Source organism: Saccopteryx bilineata, chromosome 1 (assembly GCF_036850765.1).
Source record: "Saccopteryx bilineata isolate mSacBil1 chromosome 1, mSacBil1_pri_phased_curated, whole genome shotgun sequence".
Classification (NCBI taxonomy): domain Eukaryota; kingdom Metazoa; phylum Chordata; class Mammalia; order Chiroptera; family Emballonuridae; genus Saccopteryx; species Saccopteryx bilineata.
In genome coordinates, this window is record NC_089490.1 from 8993644 (window position 1) to 9015787 (window position 22144).

Here is a 22144-nt window from a genome sequence, read left to right on the forward strand (position 1 = left end):
GAGAGAGGTGTAGATAGGGACAGATAGACAGGAATGGAGAGAGATGAGAAGTATCAATCATCAGTTTTTTGCTGTGACACCTTAGTTGTTCATTGATTGCTTTCTCATATGTGCCTTGACCGTGGGGCTTTAGCAGACCAAGTAACCCTCTTGCTCAAGACAGCGACCTTGGGTCCAAGCTGGTGAGCTTTTGCTCAAGCCAGAGATCCCACGCTCAAGCTTGACAACTTCAAACCTGGGTCCTTCTGCATCCCAGTCTGACACTCTATCTACTGCACCACCACCTGGTCAGGCAATTATTAAGTCTTTGAAAAATAACAATTTTTAATAAGTTAAACAGAAAAACCATTTTTTTCTAAATTTTATAATATTTTACTAAACTAACTCCCTGTTCAACCTTTTTATTTACTATAGTATAATGTGAACAATAGTGAGCTCTGAGCTCATGTGCAGTTGTGCGTAGGGGTGGCATGTGTGATTTGCTGTGTGTTTGTGTGTTCATATGAAATGTGATGAGGTTAAATTTAAATTTATATTAATCAGTAAATTTGAATTCTCTTTGTGGTTGTTTCTGATGAAATTGACATTGAATGTTTTTTTTTTGTTTTTCAGACGAAGTAAAGAAAAAAATAGGTAAAATAACTGATATTTCTTTAGTCTTGATCCAATTGAAAACATCTGGTTTATTTTAAGCTTTGACATTGCTGTCCTTTTTATCAAAGTACCTTCTATTGTACTGTCTTCTTCCTAGATGTCCACTGTCCCCTAGTTGATTTTTTTTCCAAAGTGAGAAGCGGGGAGACAGTGAGACTCCCGCATGTGCCCTACTGGGATCCACCCGGCATGCCCACCAGGAAGTGATGCTCTGCCCATACGTACCAATGCTCTGCTGCAATTCGAGCCATTCTAGTGCCTGAGGAGGAGGCCATGAAGCCATCCTCAGCACCCGGGCCAACTTTGCTCCAGTGGAGCCTTGGCTTTGGGAGGGGAAGAGAGAGACAGAAAGAAAGGAGAGGGGGAAGGGTGGAGAAGCAGATGAGCTCTTCTCCTGTGTGCCCTGGCTGGGAATGGAACCCTGACTTCCACATACCGGGCCAATGCTCTACTGCTGAGCCAATTGGCCAGGGTCTCCCCCTACTTGATTTTGAGAAAGTATTTTTTTTATTTGGAACTCTGTCCATTTCTCTTTCCTACCTTCCATTCTTTCTCCTTCCTTCTCTTTTACTTTACGAAATCATTTCTCTGTAAATATTGGTGGCTTCAGTCTTGCAGTAAATTGACTCAGTTTCAGTAAGACATTGGTGAGATGAAGGTGTTAAGGTGATGGATATGAGAATCTTAATGTTTACATATGTCACAGTTTTATATTAGCATGTATATGTATATTAATATAAATTATGTATTTCTGAAAAATATTCAAACTTAAGACCTCTGTCAAGTATTCCAAGTTTGACGTCCCATTGCTATGAAATTAATACTTATGCTAATCCTGAGAAAAAAATATCTAAACTTTTTGCATTCAGTGTCTCTCTTCACTGTCTTTTCAAAGCTGGTGTCATGATAAATACCTGATATCATTCACTGGTCAGATGTGAGAGAGTGGGGCGTCCCTCTTCCACTGTCGTTGATTATATGACCCAGGTGTTCCAAGTTAACTAAATATTTTACATAATTTTTTCTGGACTTTAAAAATATCCAACCATGCCCATTTTTTATTCTTCACTTTTGTTTTGACACCAGTATCAAATGAAAAAGTGCACTTAAAAATATACAATTTTCAAAAAAAATACACAATTTTCAAAAGGATGACATGTTGTAGTGAAAGTGGAAAAGTGAACTGTCTCTGACCTGTACCTGTTTTGTGAAGGGTGCAAGAATTATTATTACTGCAATACTTTAAAAAGAAGAAAATTTCATCATTCAAAGCTTAATATTGTCTTTTCCTAATCATAATTCCAATTATTTTTATTATTCATTTTAATGCAGTGACATTGATAAATCAGGGTACATATGTTCAGAGAAAAGATCTCCAGATTATTTTGACCTATGATTATGTTGCATACCCCTCACCCAAATTCAGATTGTCTTTCGTCCTTTCGTCACCTCTATCTATTTTCTTTGTGACTCACCCCTCCCCACACCCCCTCTTTCTCCTCCCTCACCCCTCCCCCTCATCCCCCCTCATCGTTACCATCTCATTCTTGTCCATGTCTCTGAGTCTCATTATTATCTCCCATCTAAATATGGATTCATATAATTTTTAGTTTTTTCTGATTTAATTTTACTCCATATAATGTTATTAAGGTCCATGTTTTAGTAATGATCCGATGTCATCATTTCTTATGCCTGAGTAGTATTCCACAGTATATATGTACCAAAGCTTTTTAATCCACTCGTCCACTGACTGACACTTGGACTGTTTCCAGATCTTCGCTATTGTGAACAATGCTGTCATAAAAATGGTGGTGCATTTTTTCCTTTAGGAAACTTCTATTGTGTTCTTAGGGTATATTCTTAAAAATGGGATAGCTGGGTCAAAAAGCAGTTCAATTTTTAATTTTTTGAGAAATCTCCATACTGTTTTTCACAGTATCCTCACCAGTCTGTATTCCCACCAGCAGTGTAGGAGGGTTCTCTTTGCTCCACATACTTGCCAACACTTATTCTGTGCTGTTTTATTGATGAGTGCCATTCTGACTGGTGTGAGGTGATATCTCATGTGGGTTTTAATTTGCATTTCTCTAATGATTAGTGATGTTGAGCATATTTTCATATCCCTATCGGCCATTTGTATGTCCTCTTTGGAGAAGTGTCTATTCATTTCTTTTACCCATTTTTTGATTGCATTGTTTGTCTTCCTGGTGTTGAGATTTACAAGTTCTTTATATATTTTGATTACTAACATCGTATCAGAAGTATTGTCAAATATAAGTTCTCTCATTGAGTAGATTGTCTTTTTATTCGGTTCTTATTGTCTTTAGCTGTGCAGAAGCTTTTTAGTTTGATATAGTCCCATTTGTTTATCCTGTCTTTTATTCACTTACCCGTGCAGATAAATCAGCAAATATATTGCTGCAAGAGATTTCGGAGAGCTTACTGCCTATGTTTTCTTTTAAGATGCCCATGGCTTCACAGCTTACATTTAAATCCTTTTTCCATTTTGAGTTTCTTTTTGTAAATTGTGTAAGTTGGTGGTCTAGTTTCATTCTTTTACAGGTAGCTGTCCAATTATCCCAACACCATTTATTAAAGAGACTGTCTTTACTCCACTTAATGCCCTTACCTCCTTTGTCTAATATCAGCTGACGATAGAGCTGTGGGTTTATTTCTGGGTTCTCTGCTCTGTTCCATTGATCTATGTGCCTGTTCTTATGCCAGTGCCAGGCTGTTTTGAGTACACTGGCCTTGCAGTATAACTTGATATCAGGAAGTGTAATACTTCCCACATTATTCTTTTATTTTTTTAAGATTGCTGAGTCTATTCATGTTCTTTTTTGGTTCCATATAAATTTTTGGAATATGTGATCTATGTTTTTAGGTATTTTAATTGGTATTGCATTTAATTTATAGATTGCTTTGGATAATATAAACATTTTGATTATGTTTATTCTTCCTAACCATGAACACAGTGTATGCTTCCACTTGTTTGTATCTTTCTTGATTTCTCTTATCAATGTTTTATAATTTTCCGAGTACAAGTCTTTAGTCTCCTTGGTTAAATTAACTCCTTGGAACTTTATTTTTTTGGTTGTCATAGTGAAGCAGACTCTTTCCTTAATTTCTCTTTCTGACTGTTCATTGTTGGTGTATAAAAATGCCTCTGATTTCTGAGTATTAATTTTATATCCTGCCACTTTGCTGAATTCATTTATCAACTCCAGTAGTTTTTTGACTGAGACTTTAAGATTTTCTATATACAATATCATATCATATGCAAATAATGATACTTTTACTTCTTCGTTCCCAACTTGAATGCCTTTTATTTCTTCTTCCTGTCTGATTGCTGTGACTAGGACTTCCAGGACTATATTGAATAAGAATGAAGAAAGGGGCACTGCTGCCTTGTTCCTGTTCTTAAGGGGATTGCTTTTAATTTTTGCCCATTGAATATGATGTTGGCTGTGTGTTTGTCATAGCTGGCTTTTATCATGTTGAGGTATGTTCCCTGTATTCCCACTTTGTTGAAAGTTTTGATCATGAATGGGTGCTGAATTTTATCAAATGCTTTTTTGCATCTATTGAAATTATCATGTGGTTTTTCTCCTTCCTTTTGTTTATGTGGTGAATCACATTAATTGATTTGTGAATATTGTACCAGACTTGCCTCCCCAGATTAAATCCCACTTGATCATGGTGTATGATTTTTTCCATATATTTTTGGATCCAGTTTGCTACTATTTTGTTGAGGATTTTAGCATCTATATTCATCAAGGATATTGGCCTATAATTTTCTTTTCTTTGTGTTGTCTTTGCCTGGTTTTGGAATCAGAATTATGCTTGGCTCATAAAAGGAGCTTGGAAGTCTTTCTTCCTCTTAAACTTATTAAAATAGCTTGAGAAGGATAGGAGTTAGTTCTTCTTTGAATATTTGATAGAATTCAATTGTGAAGCCATCAGGCCCCAGACTTTTCTTTGTTAGGAGTTTTTTGATAACTGTTTCCATCTCATTTGGTGTAATCAGTCTGTTAGGTTTTCTGATTCTTCCAGATTGATTTTTAGAACATTGTATGTTTCAAGGAATTTGTCCATTTCATGTAGGTTGTCTAGTTTTTTGGCATACAGTTCTTCATAGTATTTTCTTACAGTGTTTTGTATTTCTGTTGTGTCAGTTTTTATTTCTTCACTCTGATTTCTAATTTTATTTATTTGAGTCCTCTCTTTTTTTTTTTTTTTTTTGATGAGTCTAGTTAAAGGTTCATCGATCATGTTTACCTTTTCAAAGAACCAGCTCCTGGTTTCATTGATCCTCTGTATTGTTTCTTTAGCTTCTATGTCATTTATTTCTGCTCTGATCTTTATTATTTCCTTCCTTCTACTACATTTCAGTTTACTGCTTATCTTTTTCTAGTTCTTTTAGATGCAGGGTTAATTTGTTTATTTGAGCATTTTCTACTTCTTAAACTGTGCCTGTAGAGCTATGAACTTTCCTCTCAGTACTGCCTTTGCTGTGTCCCAGAAATTTTGGCATGTTGTATGTTCATTATCATTTGTTTCTACAAATTTCTTAATTTCTCCTTTGATCTCATTCTTAATCTGTTTGTTATATAACAACCTGCTATTTAATTTTCATATGTTTGAGAATTTTTGAGCTTTTCTATTGTGGTTCATTTTGTTTCATGCCACTGTGATCAGAGAAAGTTCTTGATATGATTTCAATCTTCTTAAATATTTTTGATATCACTTTTGTGGCCTAACATGTGGTCTATCCTAGAGAATGTACAATGTGCACTTGAAAAGAATGTATATTCTGCTGCTTTAGGGTGAATGGTTCTGAAGATATCTGTTAAATCGAGATGATCTAATGTGTCCTTTAAGTCTGCTGTTTCTTTGTTAATTTTTTTTCTTGAGGATCTATGTAGTGATGTTAGTGGGGTATTGAAATCCCCTACTATTATAGTATTGCTGTTGATCTCAGCCTTTGTATCTATCAAAGTCTGCTTTATATATTTAGGTGCTCCTATATCAGGTGCCTAGATATTTATAATAGTTATATCTTCCTGATGGATTGCTCCCTTTATCATTATATAGTGGCCTCTTCATCTCTTACTATACTCCTTATTTTAAAGTTCATTTTGTCTGATATAAGTATTGCTACTCCAGATTTTTTTATTTCCATTTGCATGAAATATTTTTTTCATCTTTTTACCTTCAGTCTATGTGCATCTTTGATTTTAAGGTGTGTCTCCTGTAGACAGCATATGTACAGGTCCTGTTTTCTTATCCATGCAGCTACCCTATATCTTTTGATTGGGTCATTTAATCCATTTACATTTCAGGTTTTTTATTGATATGTAGTTGTTTATTGCCATTTTATTTTTTAAAGTTGTATTTCTTTTTTGCTATATTCTTTTCCCATTTTGATCTGTTTACAACAGGCCCCTTAACATTTTCTGCACCATTTTTTTAGTTTTAATGAATTCCTTGAGTGTTTTTTTGTCTTACGGGGGTTTTTTTTGTTTGTTTTTCTTTGGTCTGGAAAGGTTTTTATTTCTCCTTCAATTTTAAATGATAGCCTTGCTGGATAAAGTAATCTTGGTTGTAGGTTCTTGTTCTGCATTACTTTGAATATTTCTTGCCATTACCTTCTGGTCTCAAGTGATTCTGTTTAGAAGTCTGATGTCATCCTTATGGGGGCTCCTCTGAAGGTGATAGCCTTTTTTTCTCTAGCAGCTTTTAATATTTTCTCTTTATCACTTGGCTTTAGTATTTTAATTATGATATGTCTTGGTGTAGATTTCTTTGAGTTTCTCTTTAATGGAGTTCTCTTTGCTTTTTGAACTTGTGAGAGTTTCTCCTGCATTAATTTAGGGAAGTTTTCAGCTATGATATGCTTGAGCAAAGTCTCTATCCTTTTTTCTTTCTCTTCTTCTTCAGGAACCCCTATGATGCAGATGTTATTTCTCTTCATGTTTTCACAGAGCTCTCTAAGACTTTCCTTAGACATTCTAGTCTCTTTTCTTTTTTCTTCTCTGCTTTTATGCCTTCATTTCACTTGTCCTCCAACTCACTGATTTGATCCTTAGCTTCATCCATTCTGTTTTAAATTTCTTCCATTGTGGTCTTCATTTCTGATATTGTATTTGTCATCTACAAATGATTCTTTTTTAATATTTCAATATCCTTTTTTATACTTGCTATTTGTTTATTTAGGTATTCATAATGACTATCCATTGTTGTTCTAAGAACCCTAAGCATCCTTACAATCATTATTTTGGACTCCACATTAGAAGTTTGGTTATTTCCATATCACTCATTTCAATTCCTGGAGGTTTCTCTTGAGGTTTCATTGGGATTGCACTTCTCTGTCTTCTAATTATGTCTGTGTTTTGGGGTGTTTTGTTTGTAGAGCTGGTTGAGTCTAGGCTTGGTGTTCTCTGCCTCCAGCTTTCTTTTTTTTTTTTTTGTATTTTTATGAAGCTAGAAACGGGGAGAGACAGTCAGACAAACTCCCGCATGCGCCCAACCGGGTTCCACAAGGCACACCCACCAGGGGCGACGCTCTACCACTGAGCCAACCAGCCAGGTCCCCTCCAGTTCTTAATTGTGTTATTTCTAGGTCTTCTTGGATTGTCATCAGCTATTATTTGTAATCCACGTTTGAATTTGGGCAGCTTTGAAGTCTCAATTTGTTTGTTTTCTTACCAGGTAATAGTCTTGTTTACTAATATTAGCAGGGGACTGTATCCAGGAATGATTTGGGTGTAATTTGTGACTCTGAAGGCCTCTTCTGCTAGTTACTCTCCCTGTGGGAAGGGTGTTTTCTCAACTTCAGTAGGGGGAGGTATATCTCAGATCTCCATGAAGACCTGAGTTACTGCCCATTCTCCCCACTTCTTGTTTTCAGCTGTGTCTTGTTGTGCTGATTGGAGCTGGAGAGATGTCTGAAGATCTATGACCTGGAATCACTTTAGTCTTTTCTTTTGTATTAGGATCAGCCTCTCCCCCAACTATGGCCGCCTCCAGCCCTGAATGAGTCAGTTTCTCAGGTCGTTCCCTGCATTTTTCTGCCCTTCACCGTCTGTCTCTCTCTCTCCCCTTTCTTTTTGGATGACAAGCCGACCCTTTCAACACACCTCGTTCCCTGTTTGCCAGGCAAGTGGCTATGAGAATTATTTTCTGCCCTTTTTCCTGGAATGAGAGCCCTTCTGGGCTCTCAGCCTCACACACACACCCCATTCCTGTAAGCAGGGGAGATTCAGGCGCTCTCTACCAGGTTTGTTGTGGTTTCTTCTTTGCTCCTTGGTTTTTGAGAAAAGTTCTTGTAGTCCAGAGTTGGTTTTTCAAGCTGATTGTTCCTAAATTAGTTTGTAATCCAGTTTGGTGGTGTGAGCTGGGAGTCTGTGCATCCGCCTTCTCCACTGGCATCTTCAGGTCCCACTCCAATACTTGAGTTTTAGATTGTCCCAATTATTTTTTTCTTGGGAATGGTATATATATATATATATATATATATATATATATATATATATCTGTAATGTATAAAGCAGATTTTATAATACTAGTGCACAAACCCAGGTTTATCATGAATGCTTCCTTTAATGTTCACTTTATCATTGCTGGTACAGCCCTGTTCCCTATGTGAATATGTTTGTTTTTTATCTGAAAAATGTGATAGTTCCCTGACATGAGAACACTTACTATTGTACATCCAAAATTTCTGACCTAACACCCTCATCATTTTATTTACTGATTTAGTTGCTTGTGCACAAGGAACAGGGGAGGGATCACAGCATTGCCTCCAATGGGTGAAGTGTCTTTTGGAACCTCAGGGTTTCTACTATAACAGACATGGGTCCATGTGTGCTCCAAAGTGAACTATGAAAGGAACCCATTTCTGTTCTTCCTTCTACCAGAAATTGGAATGCGTTCTTTATTTTTTCCTTTTCCCTTTCACCTGAGAGTGAAGAGCAGAAAAGTCAGTACCAATAACCTCCTCCCCTGTCATTTACTCATCTCTCCCTTACACCACTGTCTTCCTCTGAATGACCATCATATTATCATTTCAGTATCTTGGTGTTCCAACTCAGACATCCGGTCTTCATTTCTGTTCAGTTTCTCCCATTATTACTCCTCCAATTGTTTTTTTGTTGCATCAGGAAATTAGAGCCTTTCAAATTAATTTTATCAAAAAGATATTTGAAAGTGTAGGTACCTTTAAATTTGGAAGATGTAAGTTTCCTCCAAAGACAGCTCAGGTCATGTGATCAGAACCTCCCTCACTGTCATTCCTTTCCCTTCATCTGATTGAATTAGCTTCATTCAACGCTAATTAAAACAGACACTCAGATACCATAAGACTTAAAATTAATAGGTGGACAAGAATGTGAATAGATGCACATAAGAACCTAACCTGGTCTTACCAATATGAGCAGTCTTTCAGTAACCTTTATACAATTGTTGTAGAAACTTTGTACATTGAAGGTACTGCAATTAGAATGGAAGACATACATATAAAAAAACATCCAAAGACCTTAATTTTGACAAATATATCAGAGTGGTTCACATAGACTGAAAAAGAATAAAAGATAATTCTATTAAAAATAACAAATAACTGTTTTTCAAATTTTACAAAATTTTGTAAATATGCTTCATTTCTCCTATTTAAGGTTTTTTTAATGTTTCATTGAAATTCTTGGAGTGACCTTGATTAATAAAAGTAAGTGTGCAGGTCTCAGATGCACAATTCTATAACACACCAGTCACGTATCCTTCTATTACCCTGTTAATTATTTTAAATATTTATTTCTCCAAATGTCATGTGGTATTTCAAAGTAGTACTGATATCAAGGCAATGGATTTTCAAGGTATATATTTTATTCATGGAATAGACGAGACTTGTGCACGTGGCAGAAAGAACCATTATCGGGTGGAACGCTTGTGTTACAAATTCTTTACAGAGTGCAGAAATACTGTATCATGTGCCTGTGCTTCAGTATTTGATTCTCAGTTAAGACAAAGGTGCAAAAGTAAAGTCCAGTGAGAACAGAATCTCCTTCAGAGCATCCAAGTCTTTTGTCCCTCTTGAAATCAACACCCATAAGTATTGAGATATTCTTTACTCAGGAATGTGATAAAACAGAAAATCAAACATATTATGTGTAAAAATCAATCTGTGGAAAATAACATGGAGAATGTAGCCCCCAGACTTCTGAATCTGTGTCACTTGGAGGAGCTGTGTGTCAGTGATCCTTCCACAGTTTGGTGCCCACTCTGCATGATGTCACTGCCAAAGCAGTAACACTCACTGATGGGTTTAAGGCATCCAATGACTATATTAAGCTCACAAACTGAATTATAGGAACATAAATATTTCAAATAGACCAAGTATAGTTTTAGCCTGGCCAGTGGTCACTCAGTGGATAGTGTGTGGAACAGGAACACTGAAGTTGCCAGTTTGATCCTGGGCTCCCCAGGACATGGCACCCAGAACAACTACATACAACTAAAGTGACATAGCTGTGCATACATATGCTTTGCTCCTGCCTCCCACCACTTCTCTATAAAATAGTAATAAATTAAATATTTCCAGAAAAACAATTACTTTTTAAATTAACCAGAAAGAATAATAGTTTTAAAATTGTATATTATTTTACTAAATTAACTTTATTTTTCACCTTTCTTTATACTGCAGTTCACCTGTACACAGTAGTGAGCTCTGAGCCAGGGAGTATGTGTGCCTATGGTGGGGTGATTTGTGTGTGTGTGTGTGTGTGTGTGTGTGAGTGTGTGTGTGTGTGTGTGTGTGTTCATCTGGACTGTGGTCAGGTTAATTCTAAATTTGAATATATCAGTAAATTTTAATTCTCTTTGTAGTTGTTCCCATTAAATTGACATTGACCTTTTTTTTTTTTTCAGAGAAATGTAAAGAAAGAATAGATAAAAATTACTGGTATTCCTTTATTCCTGATCCATTTGAAAATATCTGGTTTATTTTTGCTTTTGACATTTCAAGCCTATTTATCCAAGTGCCTTACATTAGCCAATGTCATCAGTTCCTATGGCTGAGTAGTATTCCATAGTATATATGTACCACTTCTTCCTTATCCAGTCTTACATTGAAGGGCTTTTTGGTTGTTTCCATGTCTTGGCCACTGTGAACAATGCTGCTATGAACATAGGGAAGCATGTGTCTTTACGTACCAATGTTTTTGAGTTTGGGAGATATATACCCAGTAGAGGGATTGCTGGGTCATGTGGTAGTTTTATTTTTAGTTATTTGAGGAACCACCATACTTTCTTCCATAATGGTTGTACTACTTTACATTCCCACCAACAGTGAATGAGGGTTCCTTTTTCTCCACAACCTTTCCAACACTTGTTATTACCTGTCTTGTTGTAATAGTGAATCTAACAGCTGTGAGGTGGTATCTCATTGTAGTTTTGATTTGTATTTCTCTAATAGCTAATGAAGATGAACATTTTTCCATGTATCTGTTGCCCATTTGTATTTTTTCCTGGGAGAAGTGTCTGTTCATGTCCTCTTCCCATTATTTTATTAGATTGTTTATTTGTTGTTGAGTTTTATGAGTTCTTTGTATATTTTGGATATTAGGCCCTTATCTGAACTGTTGTTTGAAAATATCTCCGTTTAGTTGGTTGACTGTTTGTTTTGTTCTCAGTTTCTCTTGCTGAGCAAAAACTTCTTAGTCTGATGTAGTCCCATCATTTATCTTTGCCTTCACTTCCCTTGCCTTTGGAGTCAAATTCATAAAGTGCTCTTTATAACCAAGGTCCATGAGTTTAGTAACTGTTTCTTCTATGTATTTTATTGTTTCAGATATTATTTTTAGGTCTTTGATTTATTTTGAATTAATTTTTATACAGGGAGATAAATTGTAGTTGAGTTTCATTCTTTGCATGTGGCTTTCCAGTTTTCCCAGCAACATTTGTTGAAGAGGTTTCTTTTTCTCCTTTATGTGTTGTTGGCCCCTTTATCAAAAATCATTTGACCGTATATATTTGATTTTATTTCTGGGCTTTCTATTCTGTTCCATTGGGCGGAGTGTCTATTTTTCACCAATACCATACTATTTTGATTATCATGGCTCTGTAATATAATTTGAAGTCAGCTATTATAATGCCTCAGCTTCGTTCTTTTTTCTTAGGATTGTTTTGGCTATTTGGGGTGTTTTATAATTGCATATAAAGGTGATAATTTTTTTGTTCTATTTCTTTAAAAAAGGACATTGAAATTTTGATGGGAATTGCATTAAATTTGTATATTGTTTAGGTAATATATTCATTTTGACTATATTTATTCTTCCTATCCAAAGCAAAGAATATTTTTCCATTTCATTGTATCTTTTTTGATTTCCCTTAACAATGCTCTGTAGTTTTCAATATTGGTCCTTTACATTTTTTTTTGTATTTTCCTGAAGCTGGAAACAGGGATAGACAGTCAGACAGACTCCCGCATGCGCCCGCCCGGGGTCCACCCTGCACACTCACCAGGGTCGACACTCTTCCCACCAGGGGGCAATGCTCTGCCCCTGTGGGGCGTCACTCTGCCACGACCAGAGCCACTCTAGCACCTGGGGCAGAGGCCAAGGAGCCATCCCCAGCGCCCGGGCCATCTTTGCTCCAATGGAGCCTTGGCTGCAGAGGGGAAGAGAGAGACAGAGAGGAAGGAGGGGGGGTGGAGAAGCAAATGGGCGCTTCTCCTATGTGCCCTGGCCAGGAATCGAACCCGGGTCCCCCACACGCCAGGCCGATGGTCTACCGCTGAGCCAACCGGCCAGGGCCTACATTTTTTTATGTTATTCCTAGGTATATTATTTTTTGTTGCAACCTTGAAGGCGATTAATTTTTCTAGTTTAGTTTGTGATGTTTCATCATTAGCATATATGTAGGCAATAGACTTTTGTGTATTAATTTTGTATCCTGGTCTTACTGTATTGGTTTATTGTTTCTAGTATTCCTTTTGTGGAGTCTTTGGGGTTTTCTATGTACAGGATTATATCATCTACAAACAGTGAAACTTTTACTTCTTCTATCACAATATGAATGCTTTTTATTTCTTTCTCTTCTCTGATTGCTCTGGCTATTACTTCCAGCACTATTTTGAATAAGAGTGGAGAGAGTGGAAAACCTTGTCTTGTTCTTGATTATAAGGGGAAAGTCCTCAGTTTTATGCCATTTAATATGATGATAGCTGATGGTTTATCATGAATGGTCATTATTATGTTGAGTTCTTTTCCTTCTATACCTATTTTGTTGAGTTTTTTAAACTTAAAATGGTGTTGTATTTTATCAAATGCCTTTTCCGCATCTATTGATAGGATCATATAATTTTTTTCTTTGTTTTATTCATATGGTGCATTACGTTAACTGTTTTACCTATCTCGAACTATCCTTGTGATTCTGGGATGAATCCCACTTGATCATGATGAATTATTTTCTTAATGTGTTGTTGTATTAGATTTGCTAGTATTTTGTTTAGTATTTTAGCATCTGTATTAGTTAGAAATATTGGTCTGTAGCTTTCTTTCTTTGTGTTGTCCTTGCCAAGTTTTGGTATGAGGGTTATGTTGGCCTCATAAAATGTGTGTGGAGGTATTGTTGGTTCAGCTTCAATTTTTTGGAAGACTTTGAGTATACTAGGAACCAAGTCTTCTTTGAATGTTTGATAAAATTCACTAGTATAGCTGTCTGGCCCTGGACTTTTATTTGGGGAAAGGTTTTTTATTGTTGTTTCTATTTCCTCCCTGCTTATGGGTCTGCTTAGGCTTTCTGCTTCATCATGATTCAGTCTAGGAAGATTGTATTGTTCTAGGAATTTATCCCTTGCTTCTAGAATGTTAAATTTGGTGGCATATAGTTTTTCATAGGATTCTACAATAATTCTTTGTATATCTATGATATCTGTGGTGATTTCTACTCTTTCATTTTGGATTTTGTTTATATGAGTCCTTTCTCTTTTTTCCTTGGTGAGTCTTGCCAAGGGATTGTCAATTTTGTAGATCTTTTCAAAGAACCAGCTCCTTGTTTTATTAATTTTTTTCTATAATTTTTCTGTTCTATAATTTATTTATTTCTGCTCTGACTTTTATTATTTCCTTTGTTCTGCTGGTTTTGGGCTGTAGTTGTTCTTCTTTTTCTAGTTTCTTAAGATGTGAAGCGGTTTACTTGGGCTCGCTCTTTTTTGTTTATATAGGCCTGTAGAGATATGAACTTTCCTCTTATTACTGCTTTTGTTGCACCCCAGAGATTCTAATATGTCATATTGTTATTTTCATTTATCTGTATGTAACTTTTGATCTCTGTGCTTATTTCTTCTTTGACCCACTCATTTTGTAAAAGTATGTTTTTTAATTTTCACATTTTTGTGGGTTTATCTCTTCTCTGGCGTTGAAGTCTAGCTTCAAAGCTTTATGATCAGAGAATATGCTTGGTATAATGTCAATCTTTTTAAATTTGTAGATGTTATTTTTGTGGCCCAACATATGGTCAATTCTTGAGAATGTTCCATGTACACTAGAGAAAAATATATACTCTGACACTTTGGGTTGAAATGTCTTGTAGATGCCTATCATATCCAATTGTTCTAGTGTTGCATTTAAGGCCAATATTTCTTTATTGATTTTCTGTTTGGATGAACAATCTAGAGCCGTCTGCAGTGTATTAGGTCTCCAGGTATGATTGTATTTTTTGTTTTTAGGTCAGTCATTAGCTGTCTTATATATTTTGGTGCTCCATGGTTTGGTGCATATATATATATTGAGAAGTGTTATGTCTTTTTGATTCAATGTTCCCTTTATCATTATGAAATGACCGTCTTTGTCTCTGATTACCTTTTCTATCTTGTAGTCAACATTGTTAGGTATGACTATGGCTACATCTGCTTTTTTCTGAATGTTGTTTGCTTGGAGTATTGTTTTCCAAGTCTTCACATTGAATTTGTTTTTATCCTTGTAGCTTAGATGTGTTTCTGTAGGCAGTATACAGTTGGATTTCCTTTTTTAATTCATTCTGCTAATCTGTGTCCTTTTTTGGTGAATTCAATCCATTTACATTTAGTGTAATTATAGACACTTGAGGGTTTCTTATAAACATTTTATATATTGCTTTCTGATAGTTTTGTATCTTTTTTGGGTCCTCTGTTTTCTTCTTCTATCATTTGTTTTTGTTTGGTTGTAATCCACACTTCTTTCTTCTGTTACTTTTTTTTTCTTCAAGCCATGTGCCTCTAAGGTTTTTTTTTTCAGGGGTGGTTACCATTAAGTAATAGAAAAATATATACTGTTCATTGTTATACACTATCTTATGAGTGCCATATCATGTTCATTGTTATACACTATCTTATGAGTGCTTCTGCACTCCATCCTCCTTTTCTACTGTTAATCTTTGTTCTCTCCCCTTTTATGTTTTTGTTGTCACAGATTAATCTTGTTTTTATTGGATCTTGATGAAGCTTTTACTTGTAGTTTTGTTTTGTTTTGTTTTTTGTATCTGGATGGAAAACCCCTATTAGTATTTCCTGAACTGGGTGTTTTCTGGTGATAAATTCCCTTATCTTTTGTTTATCTGTGAATGATTTTATTTCATCTTTGTATTTGAAGGATTGCTTTAATGGATATAGTATTCTTGGCTGGAAGTTTCTCTCTTTCAAAACTTTAAATATTGGGGTCCACTTTCTTATAGCTTGTAGAATTTCTGCTGAGAAATCTGATGATAATCTAATGGGCCTCCCTTTATATGTTGTATTCTTCTTTTCTCTGGCTGCCTTAAGAATTTTTTCATTGTCATTAGTTTGTGATAATTTTATGATATGCCTTGGAGTAGATCTTTTTGGGTTAAGATAACTTGACGTTCTGTTTGCTTCTTGAATTTGAGGCTTTATTTCTTTCCATAGGCTTGGGAAGTTCTCACCTATTATTTGCTTGAATATATTCTCTATTCCATTTTCTCTCTTCTCCTTCTGATATACCCATTTTTATATGTTGCTCTTTCTATTGGAGTCAGACAATTCCTGTAGGGCTTTTTCATTTTATTTAATTTTTGAATTTCTCTCCTCCTCTCTCTGTAGTGCCTCTAGTTGCCTGTCTTTTATGTAACTAAATCTCTCCTCTATCCAGCCTATTCTATTAACTAAGCTTGTTACCTCATTTTTTCAGTTTATGAATTGAGTTTTTTATCTCTGTTTGATTGTATTTTATACTTTCAATTTTTTTGGTTATGTATTCTTTATGTTTGTTGAATTGTTTTTTTAATTCCCTAACATGCCTTTCTGTGCTATCTTGTATTTTCTTGAGCATTTTTAGGACTGCAATTTTAAATTCCCTGTCATTTAATTGCAAGGTTTTCAAGCTATTGAATTTTTTTTCTATAGATTTTTCCCATCTATCTCAGCTACACCTCTGTCTTTTGTATCCATGATATTTGATTTCTTGTTCTAGTGGCATTTGAGAGTGGCATTGTTAGTAACACTAATAACAGTTGATAAAAAATAAAATAAATATATAAAATGTTTTTAGAAAATACAGTGAAAAAGTGAAAATTTTATTGTGCTAAGTGGAACAAAAATTATATAGAATGGAGGGCCTGAGTTGGGGGGAACTGATAAAGAGATAAAGAGCCAAGTAAGAAGCACACAAAATGCCACAAGGAAAAGATAGGAATCAAGAGTAAAATAATTTGTTTTTAAATGACAGTCAAATGAGAGAAAAAGTGAAAGAGAAAAGCAGAAAAAAATAAAAAAATACAGTGAAAATAGAAAATTCTATTGTATTAAGTGGAGCAGAAACTATATAGAAAGGAGAGCCAGAATTAAGAGGAATGCTAATTAGATAACAAGTTAATTATAAAACACACAAAATGCCACAAAGAAAAAATTTGAATCTAGAATAAAATAATTTTTTTTGTCATTCTGGAAATGTTGTCTCTGAACTTGTGTACCCTGATTTATAAATGTTACCCAATTAAAATTAGTAAATTAAAAAAATAATTTGTGAGGATCGAATGAAAGAAAAAATTAGAGAGAAAAGAGGAAACAAAAAGACAGGGAGAAAAAAGAGAGAGTTAAGGGTTTTGTGATGTAACCATCATAGCAAAAAACAAGAATTGAAAATGTAACACCTATGGGTGATGAAGTTCAAAATGAAAAGGAAAGAATAAAATGGAAAGAGGATAGAATGACCAAAGTGAAAGAAATAAAAGATAAAAAATACAAGGAAAAATGGAAAAAGTTATACACTGTGGATTTTTCCTGGTTTTGAGAGGTTATCTTCTTCCTTTATCTTTCTTCTCTCCCTTTTTGGCCGGTGGCACTGTATCCCAGATTTTGCCCCTGTGGCACTCTTTGGCAGAGATTTGCTGTTGGTTTGTTAAGGTGATGACATAAACTAGACATTGGTCTCATTGGTAGTTGGGGCTTGTTAGCATTTGCAGGCTCCAACAATGGACGAGTCCATTTTCTCAGAGCCTCTCCCCACATCTTTCCTTCCTGATCCAGCAGCCAGAGGCTCCAGCTGTGAAGTTTCATCAGGCACTGCCTGGAGAGCAAGAGGCTCTAAGAACTGCCAAATCCTCCCTCTATCCCCACTCAATGCAGGGTTCTGGGTAAGGCTTTGCCAGTGAGAGCCACCAGCGTAAGGCAACAGGACAGTAAGCAGACTATGGGTTAGGATCCTTTTTAAGGGTTATGGGGTAGGTCTAGTTTGCCTCATTATTCTGCGGGTCTGTTCTCAAGAGTCTGCCTGCTCCAGCAAGCTGCCTGCACTCACAGCCCCCCAGCACTTTCACAGTTCTCCTGCATGGGAATATGCTTGGTTACCTGTGTTGGTTGGCGGTGGTGCTCCACCTGGACTGGTCCGGGCATAGGGAACTCGGCCTCAAGCACTTCCCACTGGCTATTGGCAAGAGAGCCAGGATTGCATAGAAACTCTGGGTACAGGCCATGCAGAAGACCACTACTGACAGTCTCTGACCTAGCCCCTCCCCTGGAACGTGGGTATCCACACCCAGAGCACCAGGTGGAACAACTCACACACTGCCCATGCTCGCCAGCCGAAGACTGGGAGTGAACAAAGGCCAAAGCTACTATGGTATCAGTCGCCGCAAGCAACCCACTTGCTCACCTCTGTGGGGGTTTGCTGTTGGCATTAGTTCCGTGTTGCCAATCTCGAGTTGAGCCCTGGGCACAGTCTCTCTTTGGCTTGAACATCTCTGCCCTAGCCCAGCTTATTCCCTCTCCTCTAGCCTTCCCTTCATTTCAGATCCAGCTGAAAGCAGCCCTTCCTCAGGTCAGTGAGGAAAGTGGAATAATTTGTTCTCTCTCTTATTTCCTTCACAGTGGTTATATATATTCAGCCACCCCTTCGCCCAATCGTAGCTTTGTTTGGCATGTGTATATTTCAGTTGCTTCTGAGATTGTTTTTCAGTCTCTAGTTGTTGAATCTGTTGAAATTTCAGGGGAAGGTATGAAGAGTATCCCTCATGGGGCCATTTCTCTGACGTCACTCAATGTTGTGCTTTTCTAAACCCAGTTACAAATACATATAATTTTTTTCTAGGAATGGTCTTCAAGAACATATCCCTTGAATGTACAGAGTAGTGTTTATATTACTAATGAAGCAATATTAGTTGTGCAGAGATGGGGGCCTCTACTGTACACTTCGTCCGCACTGGTGAAGTCCCATCTCACATGTGAATACGTTTCTTTTTTATCTGAAAAAGTTGATAGTCCTCTGATATGAGAATGCTTAGTATTGCACATCCTCAAATCTCTGACCTAACTCCCTCAACCTTTTATTTCCTGATTTAGTTTCTTGTGCACAAGAATAGGGGAGGGAACAAAGCATTGCCTTCAATGGGTGACATGTCCTTCAGAACCTCAGGGTTCCTACTTTAACAGACATGGGTCAATGTGAACTTTAGAGTGAACAACCAATGGGGCCCATTTCTGCTCCCCTTTCTACCAGACAGTCTGTTTTCACTTGAAATGATTTCTTTATTTCTTCCTTTTCCTTTTCAGATACGACTGAACAGCATAAAGGTCAGTACTGATAACCTACCCCACTTGTTATTCTTTCATCTCCTCCTTACACTGTTGTCCTCCCTCTCAGTGACCTTCTCACTATTACCTCAGCATCTTGTCCTCCCAGCTCTGATTCTCCATCTTCACATGTTATTCAGTTTCTCCCATTATGACCTCTCCAATTGTCTTGTTGTTGCATCAAGGACCCAGAGCCTTTCTGTAAAATTATTTTTATCAATAACATATCTGGAAGTGCAGGTACTTTTAATGATTTTGGGTGTAAGTTTTCTCTGAGAACAGCTCTGCTTTTTGATACATAACTTTCCTCACTGTCATTTCTTTACCTTCATCTGATTTACTTAGTTTCATTGAGCCCTGATGTAAAACAGACACTCAGATACATTAAATTAGAGAATAAATAGGTGTAAAAGAACATGGTAAATAGACACACATAGGAACCTAACCCTGTAATAACTTATGCCAGCAGTCTTTCAGTAAGTGTTGTATGGTGTTTGTTTCAAATTTATACAGTGCAGGTTCTGAAATTAGAACTGAATATTTACATATATGTTCATACGTGTGTGTGTATGTGCATGCAAAGACTGTTTTAACATAACAAATATATTATAGTTGACCATATACGTTGTCAAGAAATAAAAATTTTTTATTAACATGTATCAAGTAAATATTTTAAAATTTTACATAATATTTTAAATATGCTTAATTTTTCCTTTTTAAAAGGACTTTTAATTATTTATTGAATTTATTGGGATGACCTTGCTTAGTAAAACTATGCAGGTTAGAATACTGAATTGTATCACACCTCATCTATACATGACGATGTTTTCACCAACCCAGTCATGCATTCTTCTCTCACCATTTTATTTATTTTAAAACTTTATTTCATCACATGTCACATGGTATTTTTCTAATAGTAGTGATGATTTCAGTGAAATGGATTTCCAAGTATATTCTTTATTCATGGAGTAGATGAGACTTGACCATGTGACAGAAATAACCAATAGCAGACGGAACACTTTTGCTCCCTCTTCTTTACCGTGTGTAGAAATCCTGTCTGTGTGTGTGCTTGAAAATTTGTTTCTCGGTTAACATAGAGGAAAAATGAGGTCAAGGGAGAAATAGGATCTCAGTCAGAGAATGCCAGCGCTGTCTCTCCTCTGAATTCAGCCACCCATGAGTATTATGATATTCTTAATTCAAGATTGAGGTAAAACATAAACTCAAATACAGTTCAGTTAACAAACAATCTGTGGACAAACATATGAGGACGCAGCAACCAGACACCTGACCCTGTGTCACTGGGAGGAGCTGTGTGTCAGTGCTCCTTCCACAGTGTGGTGGCCACTCTGCACGATGTCGCTGCCACAGCAGTGAGACTCACTGATGTGTTTAAAGTATCCAATGACCATACTAAAGCTTACAAATAGAGTAACAAAAGCATAAATATTTTAAATAGATCAAGAATACTTTCAGCCTAGCCTGTGATGGCCCCTTGGATAGAGCGTGGACCTGGAACACTGAGGTGGCCAGTTTGACCCTGGACTTGCCTGGACACGGCACCCAGGGCAGCAGCTACAGCTACAGTGAAGCAGCCATGAGTCCACACTCTTCCACCTGCCTCTCCTCTATGTCATAGTCATAAATTAAATCTTTTCAAAAGAATCTTTATAATAAGTTAAACAGGAATACCTATATTTTCTAAATTTTATAATATTTTTCTCATTTAAATCCCTGTTCAACTTTCTTACTTACTGTAGTATAATGTGGACAGTATTGAGCTCTCAGCCAGTGTGTAGGTGTGTGTGTAGGGGGGCATGTGTGATTTGCTGTGTGTTTGTGAGTTCATTTGAAATGTGGTGAGGTTAAATTTAAATTAAAATTATCAGTAAATTTGTATTCTTTTTGTGGTTGTTTCCCATGAAATTGACATTGAATTCTTTTTTCTTTTTCAGATGAATTGGAGAAAAAAATAGGTAAAGTTTCTGACATTTTTTTTACTCTTGATCCAATTGAAAACATCTGGTTTATTTTAAGCTTTGACATTGCTGGCCTTTTTATCAAAGTATCTTCCACTGGCCTGTCTTCCTGCAAGATGTCTACTATACCCTTACTTGATTTTGTTTCTGAAGTGAGAAGCAGGGAGGCAGAGAGTCAGACTCCTGCATATGCCAGACTGAGATCCACACAGCATGCACACCAGGGGATGGGGCTCTGCCCATTTGGGGTGTTGCTCTATTTCAACCGGACCATTCTAGCACCTGAGTCAGAGGCCATGGAGACATCCTCAGTGCCCGGGAGAACTTTGCTCCCTTGGAGACTCAGCTGCAGGAGAGGAAGAGAGAGACAGAGAGGAAGGAGAGAGGGAGGGGTGGAGAATCAGGGGCGCTTCTCCTGTGTGCCCTGGATGGGAATCAAACCTGGGACTCCTGCATGCCTGGCTGACACGCTACCATTGAGACAACTGACCAGGGCTCCTCCTCCTTGATTTTGAGAAAGCATTTCTTTAATTTGGAACTTATTTTCTTGCCTATCTTTCATTCTTTCCCCTTCCTTCTCTTTTACTTTATGGAGTAAACATTGGTGGCTTCAGTCTTGCAGTAAATTGACTCAGTTTCAGTAAGACATTGGTGAGATGAAGGGTGTTAAGGTGATGGAAACGAGAATTTTAATGTTTACATATGTCACAGGTTTAGATTAGAATGTATTTATATATAAATATAAATGTATGTATTTCTGGAAAAATATTCAAATTTTAGACCTCTGTCAAGTATTCCAAGTTTGAGGGCCCATTAATATGCAATTAATATTTCTAATCCTTGAGAGAAAAGAATCCAAACTTTCACCATTCATTGTCTCTCTCCATTGTCTTTTCACAGCCTGTGTCATGATAAATACGTTGTGTCATTCATTGCTCAGATGTGACAGACTGGGGCATCATCTTCCATTCTCATTGATCATATGACCCAGGTGTTTCAAAGTCTCCAAATATTTTACAAAATTTTTTCTGGACTTTAAAAATATCCAGACATGCCCATTTTTTATTCTTCAGCATTATTTTGACACCAGTATCAAATGACAAAGTGCACTTAAAAATATACAATTTTCAAAAGGAGGACATGCAATAGGACACGTGGAAAAGTGAACTGTCTCTGACCTGTACTCCCTGTGTGAACGGTGCAGGAAATAGTATTGACCAAAATGTTTTAAAAATAAGAAAATTTTATCATTCAAAGCTTAATATTGTCTTTTCCTAAACACAATTTCCCTTATATTTTTTTCCTTGAGAACGGTCTTTACACATGTATCTCTCTACTGTACAGAGCAGATTCTATATGACGAGTGCAACAGTCCGGTTTTGTCATGCAGGCTTCCTCTCCTGTTCGCTTCCTCATCGCTGGTTCAGTGCCTGTTTTTTATGAAAAAATATTT

At 36.5% G+C, this 22144-nt stretch overlaps 1 protein-coding gene across 20 annotated transcripts in view; it reads left to right on the top strand.

The window, feature by feature from the left end:
• The window catches only part of LOC136322824 (E3 ubiquitin-protein ligase TRIM39-like), a 243055-nt gene that overhangs the window by 165556 nt on the left and 55355 nt on the right, over nucleotides 1–22144 (top strand). For 18 of the 20 annotated variants that reach the window (XM_066254733.1, XM_066254982.1, XM_066254775.1 and 15 more), the window contains 3 exons: nucleotides 613–633; nucleotides 18692–18712; nucleotides 20668–20688. In XM_066254733.1, coding sequence (XP_066110830.1) covers nucleotides 613–633; nucleotides 18692–18712; nucleotides 20668–20688 — 63 coding nt within the window. The remainder of the gene's footprint in view (nucleotides 1–612; nucleotides 634–18691; nucleotides 18713–20667; nucleotides 20689–22144) is intronic. The other 2 variants (XM_066254828.1, XM_066255565.1) reach the window with 1 other exon arrangement.